Raw genomic sequence first — 14,475 nt, 5'->3', positions numbered from 1 at the left:
AATGGGCATACCTAGAAAGCACATCCTTCTTTTCTAGCACCAGTGACACCATTTACATGTATACGAGTCCTTTTATTGGAAGCTATTCTATAGCACTTGGTTTGTCCCTCACTTTCCCATAGCTCTGGGCTGTGCACTTCTATGTGTGGCTGCGTGGTGCCTCTTTTCCTCTTGCCCTGAAATCCCACAAAACCACACCTTGTTGGCAAGTCATATATCATTAGCAGGATGCCTTGCTCGGAATGGATTATTTCCCTGCTGGGTTAACAGCACTTTCATTGGAATTGAGACTCTCGGATAGTACAATGGTATTTGCAAATAAATGTTTTGCATTGTGATGCTACAACAAATGGATTTTGCTTGGAATACATATCACATTCCAATGAGAGGTTGACGCAGGGCTATCATAGGGAGGCTTTATTATATTTATGTATTTGTCATGTCTTCTCTAAAGTCAAACAAGGTAGTCATCATGCCAAGTGGGTTTTTTTGGTTTTTGGTTTTTGTTTTTTTGAGACAGAGTCTTACTGTCGCCCAGGCTGGAGTACAGTGGTGCTATCTCGGCTCACTGCAACCTCTGCTGTCTGGGTTCGAGCGATGCTTCTGTCTCAGCCTCCTGAGCAGCTGGGATTACAGGCGCCCACCACCATGCCCGGCTAATTTTTGTATTTTTATTAGAGACGGCGTTTTACCATGTTGGTCAGGCTGGTCTTGAACTCCTGACCTCGTGATCCGCCTGCCTTGGCCTCCCAAAGTGCTGGGATTACAGGCATGAGCCCCCGCTCCCGGCCGGGTTTTTTAAATATATAAATCGTCATGCCAGAGTCTAGTCAGGGGACTAGAGTGTGAGAGAAAGCTCATTCCTCCAGAATATTCTAGAGGAAATATCTATATTTTTAAACATTTTGCTGCCTTCAGAATTGATTTTCCTTTTTTAGAACTTAAATATATATTGTGCCTTTAAAGTGATTGCATTGAAATGATTCCCCCCTTCCCCACCCCAAAAAAAGAATAAAGAAATTTTGGCAACAAGAATAAGTTTTAGAAAAATATTTATAAATCATAATTCAAAAATAATTGCAAATCAGATCACACTGATTTATAAGTATGCTAAGTGTCAAGCTTTTAAAAAGTGTGCATTTTAATTAGATGTTGTCATTCAATCTTGTGTCTTCCATTCTGTCAAATCTGTGTCCAGCTCTTAAGGTTTTTGATTATCCACCCTCCCCTTAGTAGCTAATACATCCACTTGTTTTAAAGGGTCTGTACTTCTCAGTTTGCTTGCACTTTTTTTTTTACCTGGGTCTTCTAAAATGTGTCATGTTTTCAACCCACTTTTTCTAGAATTCTCATTTGTGGTCGTGTCGTATCTTGTTCTTAAAGCTTCAGTTTAACTTTCTCTCTTGGAAAGTATGGATTTATTCCTAGCATTATTTCTGCTTCTTTGAAGAGAAAGTCATATAAGCCATGTTATGTTTAATCCTCTTTTTATCCCCAGCTTTTTAGTTTTAATCTTTCTCTCTCTTATTCCTGATTATATTTTGTATTACTAAAACCTTTTTGATTGGATGTTACTTCAGCCCATCTTTTATTGGTGCATGTTCTTAAACACTGGCTCATCTTGACTCATGAATGCCTAGTTCTATTTCAATTTCTTCAAACATCTTCGTTCAGATGGTGTACCCTAGAGTGACAGTGGCAGTCTTTTCAGACACATCCTAGCACAAACGGATTTAAGGCCCCTTTGCAAACGACATTACTTCTATATAGGCCAAATAGCAACCACAAGGAAACTTTATAATCAGAAGATCTGGATAATTCATTATCTTGGATCTGCTGCTGACCGCCTGAGTTTAGGGAAATCACATGACCTCTCAACCCCATTTTTAAAATTTATTAAATGAGAGGTGTTAAATAAGTTAATGATTTCTGAAGTGTTTCAAAGCCTTGGGAGTAGATAGCGAGGAATTGAGGAATTAGAGGAGAGAAAGGGCATTTCATTCAACACTCACATATTGGGTTCCCTCAGATTTGATTTGAAAAGGGTTTCATAGCACTTTTAAAGAGAATCTAAAAACCTGCTATTTTCCCAGGTTTTTGGATTCTGTGAGCCAGTGGGATTTCTATAAATTAAGATTGGCCGGTATAGGGAAGAGGTACACATACCAGTCCTGTCTGCCAGATGTAAAGACATGAAATGAAGTGAATACCATCTACTATCACTGTGATTACAACACTTAAAAAAAAAAAAAAAGGAGGGGGGAAGGATATAAACTCAACAAAAACCCCAAACAAACAAAAATAGCTCTTTAAACAGCTGTAGCACTGTAACTACTCACATCATTCTTATTCTGGGGGAGCCCTGGTCTGGGCCAGCCCAGGGTTGAAGGAGAGGTTATCAGCAGTATTGGACAAGGTACTTTCTGAAGCCCTGTTAATCAGAAAACAGTCTGGAATCATGTGTTCATTATACAGTGGGGACTTAAAAGAGCTTGCAGAGTTGTTTGAGATGTTGATTTCATTTAGTTAATTTTAAAATTTTCTTTTGGTTTTTAAAAATATTCATAGATTTGGTTAGGTTTTAAGCAGGCATTGTTCCAGAATTAGCATATGAAAGCATTCACATTTCATCCTATTTGAATCTGTCATCCTCAGCAAGATCTGAATATTTTAAGCTAGTCCCAGCCTTGACGATTAAATCTAGAAGAAAAAGCACAATGAGAGGGCTAATACACTAGTGGCTCAGTAATGCTGGTAAAGGAATGGATGTAAAGTGCTATCAGAATTGGACCCAGTCAGGGAGATAGAGCCAATTTTCAGACCATGTAATGTGGATTTGATATGATGGAAAGACATCAGATCCCATTAGACCACATATGGGTTTGCTTGGAAGTTAAATGGAGCCTCATCGGTCTTTGGAGAGGAAAAGCTATTGGTCATTTTCAAAGTTTATAATATACTTGCATGCTTGTTGACATTTAAGACCCCCTAAATTGTCTAAAAATTGAAAAGCATTCTAGAGTACTTAATTTTATCAGAAGATTGTTTATTAACATGTTGTATTAGTATATAATTAACATATTCAAGATCTACTTTTGCTATAGTGACTTTCGAGGCATTACTATATTAGCTAATATAGATATATATGTGTCAGGATATTGAAATTTTTATAATCCATTGATGTTAGTTAGGAAACTTGGTTGCAAACAACATAAAGTTACTCTGGTTAACTTAAGCCAAAGAGGAATTGATTAGAAGAGAATCAGTTTACTCACAGTTGAATGAGAAAACCGGAGATCCAAGCTCGGGCAGAAATTAGGGGAGAACAAGGGCACAGCCACAATCTTTTCCCAAAATGGTCTGGTTAAGCGATTGCTGCCATTGGTACCAGCAGCATCTCCAGCCTCTGAATCTGGTGTGGCATTTAAGCCAGTTGATCCTGTGCCTCTGGGTCACCCCACAGTGTTCTGAAACTGTGCTGAGCCTGTGACTGGTTATACTCCTAAGTGTCAGTGGGGAAGGGAATGGGATGTGGTAGCAAGTTTGTCCCCTTTCAAGCTGAGTAATAAACCAAGAGACCTGAGTACAGTGGTCTCAGGCCTGGCTCCAATTAGCTAAGTGGTATGGGGCAGATTGCTCTCTGGGCCTGTGTGTCCTCATCTATAAAGAGAGGGGATTTTGATGACATCAGCCCTATGGCTCTATGTCCAGAGTCTTCCTTCTAGGAAGAAAATAAATATATAAATAAGATAATAGAAGCAGATGGATCTCTAATACATGCCTTTTAGTTAGAGTATGATAAGCTGAAACTGTCTGAAATACAGATATGGGAAAGCTGAATGTAAGTACTGTTGTTATAAAGTAGTAATTGCATAGCAGAGTATCAGACTCAACATGGACTTGGGAGTCAGCTACATCTTGCTTCAAGTGTTGCTTCCACAGCTCCATCCCATACTTACGGAGTGACTTAGGGGAAAGTTCTGAGACTTGTTTCCTCATCTGGGATGTGGACTTGACTTGTGCTGTTGATGTGAAGATTAAATGAGGCAACATACATAAAAGTGCCTGGTACTTACGAATTATTCTGCAAAGGTTACTACTTCCCTTCTCAGATGCCTGGGGATCTGCTTCTGTAGTACTGCTCTCTAATTCTCTCCCTTGAGTACAGGGAATTAAATGGTAATTTAATGAGCATTTGCCCAAGATGAGGCACAGTTCTAGGCTTTGGGCCAGGGCCTGTGTGGAATATAAAGAAAAATCAGAGTTTGCAGTTGAGCCATAGAGATCACAGGCCAACATTTCCCTATGCCATACTCTCTGAATTCAGATCAGGAGCACTGTGGGATTAAGGATTGCAGCCTACACAATACCAAACTTAGCAGTTATGGTTTTTTTGTTGTTTTGCTTTACATTTTTATTGTAAAATGAAATATGGGTGATCATATAAAACAAGTATATAGCCTATTGAATTATTTTAAAGTGATAGATTGCGTAGATAGATGACAAATATGGAAAATGCTTTGGGGGTGTGTGTGTGTGTTTTTTTTTTTTTTTTAAGACAGAGTCTCGCTCTGTCACCCAGGCTGGAGTACAGTGGTGTAATCTTGGCTCACTGCAACCTCTGCCTCCTGGGTTCAAGCAATTCTCTTGCCTCAGCCTCCCAAGTACTTGGGACTACAGGCAAGCACCACCACACCTGGCTAATTTTTGTATTTTTAGTAGAGACGGGGTTTCACCATGTTGGCCAGGTTGGTCTCGAACACCTGACCTCAGGTGATCTGCCCGCCTCAGCCTCCCAAAGTGCTGATATTACAGGCATGAGCCACCTCACCTGGCCTGTTGTTTTGTTTTGTTTTTTTATCATACATTGACATAAGAATCTTTGTGCTGTAGCAGAAAGAACACTGTTAGTAAATCTAGGTTCTAGTCCTGGCTCATCAATTCCTGTGAGCTTGCATGGGCCACATAACCTGTTCTGAAAATGAGCTACCATACCAGAGTGTGGGAAGAGATATATGAAAAGCACTTTATGAATTATAAAACACCAAACAAAGCATCATTATATTGCCTCTATTAACCGTCATGTAAAGGAATTTAAAATTGGGATCTTCACATTACAAATATGATTGGCTTTTAAATCCATCTGTTGAAGGAACACATCTCATTATCAAATAAGGGGTGGTGTGTGCTTGAGGCCATAGAGAATAATTTATATAAAGACTTCCATTTTAAAGGAATTTAGGATTAAAAGTAGACAGGATAAAAATCAATTTTCTAATGGCAAATGTTTATACAAATTAATCTCATGTTTCCCTTATATATTTATAAAATTAGTATTTTTTAAATACAAAGATAAACTTTATAATGTCCTATGTATGATATTGTTTAGTTGTGGAACACTCATGAATGACTTAGAGTTTCAAAATTCATAAACTCGAACTTAATTGTTTTAGTTCCTAGACTATGGGAGAGAATGTACTAAACACGTTTGCCAAAGATGTGAATTATGACCTTTGTGAATTTTCTTCTTTCTATGAAACCTTGACTCACTTGGGACAGCAAAATCGGTCAAACCCATCTCACTGAACTGAGTCATAATGAATGCATCTGTTTCTAACCTTTCCTGGCTTCCCCTGACTTAGTGAACAAGGAGAGAGCTAAATCCTGAATCTCCTTTAGTGTCCCTGCTTTTCCTGCCTTAACAAGCTGCAAATCATTTGCTTCTTCTTAAATAAGCCTTGTGCCTCTACTTCTTTGTTCTCTTTTCTTTTGCACAGGCCATGCAGGACGCGTTGGCAGACCTTCCAGAATGGTATGGAATAAAAGGCATGCAAGCCCACTGGATCGGGGACTGTGTGGGCTGCCACCTGGACTTCACATTAAAGGTGATCAAGTGATAGCAGCTCCAGCAATTCATGCTTACAAATCTCCTCTACATTTGGGACTCATTGAGTAAACCAGCAACTTGGGACTCCCCAGCAGCACAGTCCAAACATACACAATTTTAAATTTTCTAGTAGCCACATTTTTTAAAAGTGCAAAGAACAGGTGAAATGAATTTTAATAACCTCTTTTATTTAACCCATTATAACCAAAATGATTCCATTTCACAATGGGCTCAATAAAAAATGATTTATTAAAGAAAGAGTTTACATTTTAGTACAGTCTTTGAAATCCGTATTCTACATTTATAATATATACTAGCCATATTTCAAGTGCTGTGATTCATAGCCACATATTGCTACTGGCTACCATATTGGACAGCACAGACACAGAAGGTCTTCAGGGGTCCATGAACTCCCTGAAATTTTATGTACAAAGTGTTTGTGTGGGCATTTTCCTGAGCAATGGGTCCATTACTCTCATTGTAGTCTCAAAGGGGATCATGTCACAAAGCAGATTAAAAGCCAAGGAAGCAGAAGCTAACTGTAGCACCATTTCAAAATTAGATGGACTTAGAGCTTAGGGATTGTGTTTGAAACTGCTGTGGAAACACTGCTGAAAAGTCACAATATAGGGCCCACCTGTTCTGGAAGGGGCCCCTAAAACTTCTCTCTTTGTCTCTAATGACAAGAGAGTTGTTCTATTGCTATTTTTTACCTGGGTGTTCTTTTTTTAATCCTTCTGATTTCTCCTTCTGTCATCAAGATTTTCTGCTCTGTTCATTTAGCGCCAAACCTGCCCTCACCTTTGTCCCAGTCAAAAACCTTTAGGAGGAGGAAGCAGCAGCTGAGACGACATTGGCCTTCCTTTCTAGACTCTTGCATGCTGACAGCCATACCTGGTGTCTGCAAGCACCTGCCGCTTGCCACTGAGCTCATAATTCCCTGTGCAGCCTCCTCACAAAAGTGATCCAACGTACTCCGACTGCAAACATGGAAAGCCTCCCATAAGGGAGTGTGTACTTTGGAAACATTTCAATAACAAATCCTGGACTGAGCTTTTCCTCTTACTGCTTTCCCAAGAAGGTGACGAGAGTTCTGAAATTCAGTCCTGCCGTGACTTTTGTTTAAATGTGCAAGGCCATCTCTTTCAGGGCCTTTGCATTAGCCTGAGTCTGGTCCTCACGTCGAAGACCTTTGCTTCTTAACTAGCGTTTGGTGTGGGTCTCTGGGCCTGCCGGCTACTACGTGTGGAGTATCTTCTACACTTTCTCCTTTGCCCAACATTTTACTATGAACATGGTGTTATCTCCATCCCTAGACCCACCTGAAAATGAGATGGGGCAACATAGTGTCTCAGGAAGGAAGCGTCTCAGTCCTACAGGGTAGGCCACATCTATGCCTCTGTGCCCCAGTTCTGACTCCATAGGTGACACCTAACTGGCACTTAGGCCATGTGGTAGACTGTCTTTTAGCTCATCATTGGCACTCTGTCAATGTGTTTGAATAAATGAACGAAGGAAGTAGCACCTGTCCATTCTGTGTCCTCCATGTCTGTCATATTAATTGGCACTCAGTAGATGGCTAATGTGTGCCTCTTAGAAGGCATTTTAACCAGCTCTTGGGACTCATAGTCATGAACTCAGCTCAGGCCATCCTTTCTCTCTTCAAAACAGTAATAACCTTGGCACCTGTTTTTCTTGTTAGAAAAGTAGATGCCTATTTTTTTTTTATTTTTTTTTTATTTTTTTACTCTACCCTTATATCCTTGAAGAAAAATACAGCTTCTTTCTCAGAACACAAACAATATAACACTAATAGTTATTTTTGATTTGTGAACAAAGGAGCCAGAAAAGCCAGGAACGTGTCTTTCTGAGCATTCTTGAACCACCTTCAACTTGGGAATGCCTGCATGCCCGGTGTGGGGCAAGTGGTAGGAGGTGTTTCTGAAAAAGGAACTATGATCCTCTTCTCAGCTTCTGCCAGGCACCATCTTAATCCCCACACCCCTGGCCCAGTGGTCAGAGCTGTGGTCACTGTTGGGGAATGAGGAGGGAAGGGGAAGGGGATACAGTTAGGGAGCAACACAGCCCAAAGGGAGGACTGAGAAATGACATCACTCTTCTTTCCTACCACCAGGTTCATGGTCAAGCCACAGGAGAAAAGCTGACTGCCTATACGGCCACCCCTGAAGCCATTTATGGCACCTCCCATGTGGCCATCTCGCCCAGCCACAGACTCCTACACGGGCACAGCTCTCTGAAGGAAGCCTTGAGGATGGCCCTTGTCCCTGGCAAAGGTGAGCTGGCAAGTTACGGCTCAGGTAGTAGGATTGCTACCTTACATTTGGATGGCTCCTCCCAGAGTTCAAGGTCCTTTCCTGTATATCATCTTGCATGGGTTGTTCTTTGCCTTAGCCTTACTTTTTGTTTTTATTTTGAAACATGAGGATAAAAAAGAGCTCTGAAAATCTTTTTATTACCCCTGGTTTCTCCATGAGTTACTAGTTTGTCTGTGTCTTGAGCTTCTGATTGAAAGCGCAGCTCTCTCCCTTTCAATATAATCTAAAGTTCTTTTCTCCTAGTTATAAATTAGGAAAAGATATAGGAATCTATTCTATTAGGAATAGAATCTTCTCCTAATTTATAGTTTCACCATCAAATAAAGCTACACTGTCAGAGACCAGAGGGAAGCCAGTAAGAATGAGAGCAAACTTTTCCAACTTAATTTTATTGTTTTAAAGAATTCATGTGGTCATCTGAGCAGCATCTTGCTCCATACAGATTTTTAACATACCTGCTTTATCAAGTTGGCTTAGAACCGGCATATCAAGTTGTACTTGGTCCCTGAAGATTTGAAGATTCTGTGGTTGCAAGCAACAGAATCCATCTCTGACTAACCCAGAGGAAAGGGGAACACATTGGAAGGCTGTGGGGAAGACCGTTGCTAGAGGGACAGCTGAAGAGCCAGTCCGAAAGAAGACTGGGAGAGTGCAGCCCTGAGAGTTTGGGGAGCAGGAACTCACAGACAGTCCCCTGAATGCCACTGTCAGTAATTCTGCTCTAACCCCACCTTCAGTGCCTGAAGCACTTGGTTCAAGACTCCTCTCGCAGGGAAAAGTGTTTGACTGGTGTAACGGGGGCCCCCAGCCTCTTTCTTGGCAAAGGGAGGCCAGGCACCTTCCTTGGTAGACCACAAAGATTGTCCCCAGGGAGGAGGGGGGAGCTCTCCAAAACAAACTTGAGGGCTCTTACCAGAGAAAGGGATATGAAGCCTGGGTAGGTGAAAAGAAGTCCATTCTAAGGTAGAAATAAGTCTCTGAAGTACTTTAAATATTTCCACAAATATCTCATCCCTATTCTCTTTCATGAACTATAAACTTCAACCCAAAGTATACAATCTGAATTATTGGGGTCTGAAATAGCATTTGACTAAAAAAATGTTTTGGATGATGATATTAAGTTGCCACCTTTGAAATGACCGGAATGAAACACTGCCTAATACTAGGCTGGAGAGATAGACAATGTCATCCCAATTTCTCTCTGCTTAAAATTTTAATTGTTTACTTAGACCATTAAAGCCGGATTCAAATCAGTGAGCACTTTCTAAAGAGCCTGCTGCGTGCACTCATGGTGGGGCATAGATGAGACATTTCAGTCTTAACTGGATGCCCCTGGGAGGCAGAACAGAGGACAGCCAGATGCTTATGCCACTCACCCCACACAAGGCAGATGTCACCCCTCAGTTTCACCTCTTTGTGATATGCATTGAAATAGAGAAAAGAGTCTTTTGAGTTAAAATTTCTTTGTGTGCTTATAAAGCCCAATATAGCTATCTCTCTCAGGTTTATTTTCTCTACTTGCTCAAAAGAAAAACTGGATACTTTTCAACTGTTTAGTTTAAAGGGAAATCTCATAGTTTTTACTCTTCATGAGCAACTTGATATTCCTTGAGGGCTATGGTGGCTGAATAATATCTAAAATTGAAGAACTAAAACGTGGAAACATCTCTAGCCCTCACATTTTCTCTTATAGCTAATTTGGGGACACAAATGAAAATAAGAGAATATTAATAGGGGAGCTATAATTTGTTAAGGAGCTAACAAATTATGGAGGATGGAGTTCCTGAGATGAAAGGCACTGTATACCTTCAAAACATTTTCATATGTAGGAAATTGAGGAATTTTTTTGTACATGCAGACAGCACTGTTTTCATGACCACATGGATATCGACACACCTGACCTAGCCTAGTCATTTCATTTTGGCAAATTTAGTGCCAAGTGTAATGTTCCATTTGAAGGACTCATTATTTTCTCCCCTCTTTTTAATAATCTCTAAAATTATTCCAAATGGAACATTATACTTGCCAATAAAATTTTCCAGTTCTAATCTTCAGAGTAGAAATATTCTTTTTGCAGATATCAATGTATTCAAAATCTCTGGATTAATTTGCACATCAAGTCCCTGGATTTTGACATCATAGTCACAGAAGGCCAGTACAGTGTATTGAGTGTAATTCACCAAAAGGTGCATTCAGATTACCCTAGGAATGTATGATTTATGCCTCTTCTGGCTTTTGGGGTTACATTTTAAACCAGGATGTTGTATCACTGCTGTCATTTACCATTGCTGACCACCTCATTTTTTCCATCGAATGTCAGGTTTTAAGGATGATTTGTGTTAAAGCAGTGACCACTGAGTGTCATGGAAGTGCACAGTTGTGACTAAATTTATCATTTGCAGGAGTTTCAATTCTCAAACATGAGCTCCTGTTGTTGCTAAGTTTATTTCTACATATCAGCTCCTGATTTGGCTCAAGATGACCAAGATTCTTGTCCTAGATCCATCCATGTGACTTAAGGAAGGTCTCATAAGCTTTGTAAGTTTAGCCTTCTTGGCAGAGCACGTAATGGGGCTGCCAGCCAAGGTGGTCTTGGAGGACCTTGTGGGTAGAGAAGGAGCCCTGAGGGGCCCTGTGGAGGAGAGTGACCCATGTGGCCAGGGCGATGCTAGAGTGGCAGGCCGGCTGACCCCATTAATTGTGGAAAGAGATGGCGAGGCCTCCAGAACAGCAGGGGTCAGGATGGAGGGAGGGAACCCATCTGAGAGGTCTGTGGAAAGCTGCGAGGGTGGAGGATCCCCAGATGATTCCTTGATTTCTAGCCTGGCCAACTGGGTTGCCGATGTTATTGGCTAAATGAACTGTTTTTACTTAGCATCCTTAATTTGGCACAGATTCCTTTAAGAGAGGAAAAAAAGCAAGGTGCTCCCCTAGAGCTCTTAAAATTTAGTTTATTTCCATAATCATTGACGTCGCCTCCTTTTCTCAGCTGACCAAATCTGACTTAAGTCATGTTATGTAAGCTCTGACTTGATAGGAACTAGAAACCATAAAAGGCATCAATGGGGGAAATATCATCAGAGTTCTAGAAGCTGTTCTGTCTTTTCCTGAAATCTTTTCTTACTTTCCTAATATTAAAATATTCAAACCCTGGGGCTTTGGAACCACACATTTCAGCTCTGAGTCACCAACTATCTACACAATATATTTTTTGCTGAAAGGGCAGATGAGGTCTTTCTAAAGGACAACTTGGAACTGTGTTGTTATTGACACATTATAGGCACATTAGAGAGCAAGAGCCTCCCTGGAAGCCCCAGGACATTAAATATTAATTAATTGCTCACTGTTGTTTTGCTCTTGTCTCCATAGCATCGGTATGAGGTGAGGACAAAGGGTGAGAGCAGATCTGTAATTCTGGGGTAATGGTTTGGTTTTCCATCAAACTGTTTCAAGTAGAATTCTTTGATATTATGTGAAGGGAAAAGCTTGTGTGCTCAAAAAATCTGGAATAAACAAAAATAAACAGGTATCTTTGCTTTGGACTTCTCAGAATCTTTGCTGTGCTAATGTGCACTGCAACTGTCTGAGAGAGGAAGTCATAGGCAACACTTGTCACACCCAGTTGACCACGGAGCCCTGTTTCCATGAAGTATGCCTAGGAACTAGTTATATGGACTGCTGCCTTGGTGAACACCAAATAAAAGTCACTTGTCTGTTTTTCCAGAGGGTGGGAGAGACTGCCTTCTTTGCAGTGGGTGCCCTGACAGCGAAGGACAGATACCTTTTTGTCTAATGTTTTCTTGGTAATTACTAAAGTGTTTTGCTGTTATCTAACTACTTTGTGAAATGCTTCAGTTTCTTCAGATTTCAGGATTCCTGCTTCACATCACTAGCACAGGAGTGATTGCTGAACACGTTAGTAATTGCAAAGGAAACACGAGAAATATGGAGAACACTAGAGACCTATTCAGGAACTTTGATTTTAATTATGTTGTTTCTAGGAAATAGATTTTGACCAGGTATAGCATGTGAGCTGCTACCATGCATTCATTGCAAATCTGCCAATATTTAAGTTCAAAGACTAATTTTTGTCCTACCTGAGAAACTGGTATAATATAACTTTTCTGTGTAATAAAAAGCAGTTCAACTCTTTCAAGCCGTACACTACATTTTTTCATGTTACTTTCTTTTGTAACAACTGAGCATACCATGTAATAACCTACTTAATATATAGAATTCCATGGTTTTTAATATAGTCGCAAATTTATACAACCATCCCCACTGTCGATTTTAGAACATTTTCATCATCCTAGAAATCTCAGACCCTCTGGCAGTCATCCCTCCCCAATTCTTGCCTAATCTCCAGCCCTGGGCAATCACTAATCTACCATCTGTCTCCAAAGATCTGCCTATTCTGGACATTTCATGTAAATGGAATCAAATATAGTATTTGTCATCTTATTGTCTGGCTCCTTTCGCTTAGCATAATGTTTTCTTTCCTTTTTATTTCCAAGTAATACTTCATTGTATGGCTAGGCCACATTTTATTTATCCATTTTATTAATTGACAGGCATTTGGGTTATTTCTACTTTTTTGCTATTAATATTATGAATTCTATGAATATTAATAAAGATTTGTGTGTGGATGTATGTTTTTATTTCTTTGGCAGTATACCTAGGGGTAGAATTGCTGGGCCATGAAGTTTAAGGAACTGCCAGACTATTTTCCAAAGCAGCTTCACCATTTTACATTCCCACCAACAGTGTATGAGAGTTCCAGTTTCTCCGCATCATTCCCAGCTCTTCTTATTGTTTGTGATCATTTTGACTGTGGTCATCCTTGTGGATATGATGTGGTATCTCAGTGTAGTTTTAATTTGCATTTCCCTGATGGCTAACATTGTCAAGCATCTTTTCATGTGTTTATTGGCCATTTATATGTCTTCTTTGGGGAAATGTCTATTCAGTTCTCTTGCCCCTTTTAAAAAATTCATTTTCATTTTCATTTTTCATTTTAGTTTGTCTTTTTATTATTTTAGCCATTTTTATATATTCTAGATACTAGTCCCTTATCAGATATGTAATTTACTAAGTTGTTCTCCACTTCTGAGAGTTTGTCTTCATGGTGCCCTTTGAAGCACAAGTTTTTCATTTTGATGAAATTCAGTTTATCTATTTTTTCTTTTGTTGCTTTTGGTCTTATATCTAAAATGCCATTGCCTAATAAAAGTCCACAAAGATTTATATGTATTTTACTTTCTAAGAGTTTTATAGTTTTAGATCTTACAATTAGATCTTTAATCCAATTGGAGTTAATTTTTATATATGGCATGAAGGGTCCAACTTCATTCTTTTGCACGTGGTCATGTTACTTTTTAACTCACGTTCCCACATTATCTTAAAAATCAGGCTACTTCTGCCTCTTTGTTTTCTGATCTTCACTTAATATGCTATCAGGAAGCATTTCTGTGTTTTTATGCAGGCTTCACAATGGTTTTCTAATCCATACATAATGTCCTATCAACTCAATGTACCTTACTATCCTAAGTCTTTCCCATCATGTTGAACACTGGGCTTTTTTCATGTTTGGGGCTATTATGGAGATAACTGCTGTGACCATTTATGTCCACATGGCTCTTTGCTTCGTAGAATTTTCCTTAGGAGATATTTCCAAGTGTGAGGTTTTTTTGGCCAGAGGTTACAAACATTTTTCTATTTTTCTAATTTCTATTTCTATTTCTACATGGTTTCTGAAAGGGCTATATCAATTTATAGTGCCATATCCAATGATGTATGCATTTCACAGCAACTTCACAAACATTAGTGTCACCTTGCTAAAACATTTTGGTAACTTATCAGATATAAAATGATAATACTTCAAGATCACTCTTTTTAAAAACCAATTCGTTTTTTAAAGTCCAAGTGATACACGTATATTGTATGAAAAGTTAAAGAGTACTAACAATAACAAGAACAATAAAAGTAGCCTCCTTACCCAAACACTTTTATTTTAGGTATATGTTACTTGGAATATAAGTTCGGTGGCTATGATAGAGGCTTAGATAAACAGCAGTTTATTCTACCCACATGAAACTCTTGAGCATGTGTGATAAGTCTACTTTGTGAGGTGGTTAGGGCAGTGATCCTCTGTCTTGTCTTCCTGCTCTGCCCTTCTAGAGTTTTGTCCTTCTCTGTGTTTCTAAGTTGCTCTACACTTGATCTGCATTCCAGTGAAGTAAGAAGTGGGGAAGG

General features: G+C 39.6%; 1 protein-coding gene across 2 annotated transcripts in view; it reads left to right on the top strand.

Moving 5' to 3' along the window:
• LARS2 (leucyl-tRNA synthetase 2, mitochondrial) overlaps window positions 1-14,475 on the top strand; it is a 177,811-nt gene that overhangs the window by 96,868 nt on the left and 66,468 nt on the right. For both annotated transcript variants that reach the window (XM_011981097.1, XM_011981098.1), the window contains 2 exons: window positions 5,778-5,885; window positions 8,022-8,181. In XM_011981097.1, coding sequence (XP_011836487.1) covers window positions 5,778-5,885; window positions 8,022-8,181 — 268 coding nt within the window. The remainder of the gene's footprint in view (window positions 1-5,777; window positions 5,886-8,021; window positions 8,182-14,475) is intronic.

The sequence above is a fragment of the Mandrillus leucophaeus genome, unplaced genomic scaffold (assembly GCF_000951045.1).
Source record: "Mandrillus leucophaeus isolate KB7577 unplaced genomic scaffold, Mleu.le_1.0 Scaffold22, whole genome shotgun sequence".
Taxonomy (NCBI): Eukaryota; Metazoa; Chordata; class Mammalia; order Primates; family Cercopithecidae; genus Mandrillus; species Mandrillus leucophaeus.
Note: the sequence above shows the minus strand (reverse complement) of the source record. Positions and strands in the feature narration are given on the sequence as shown.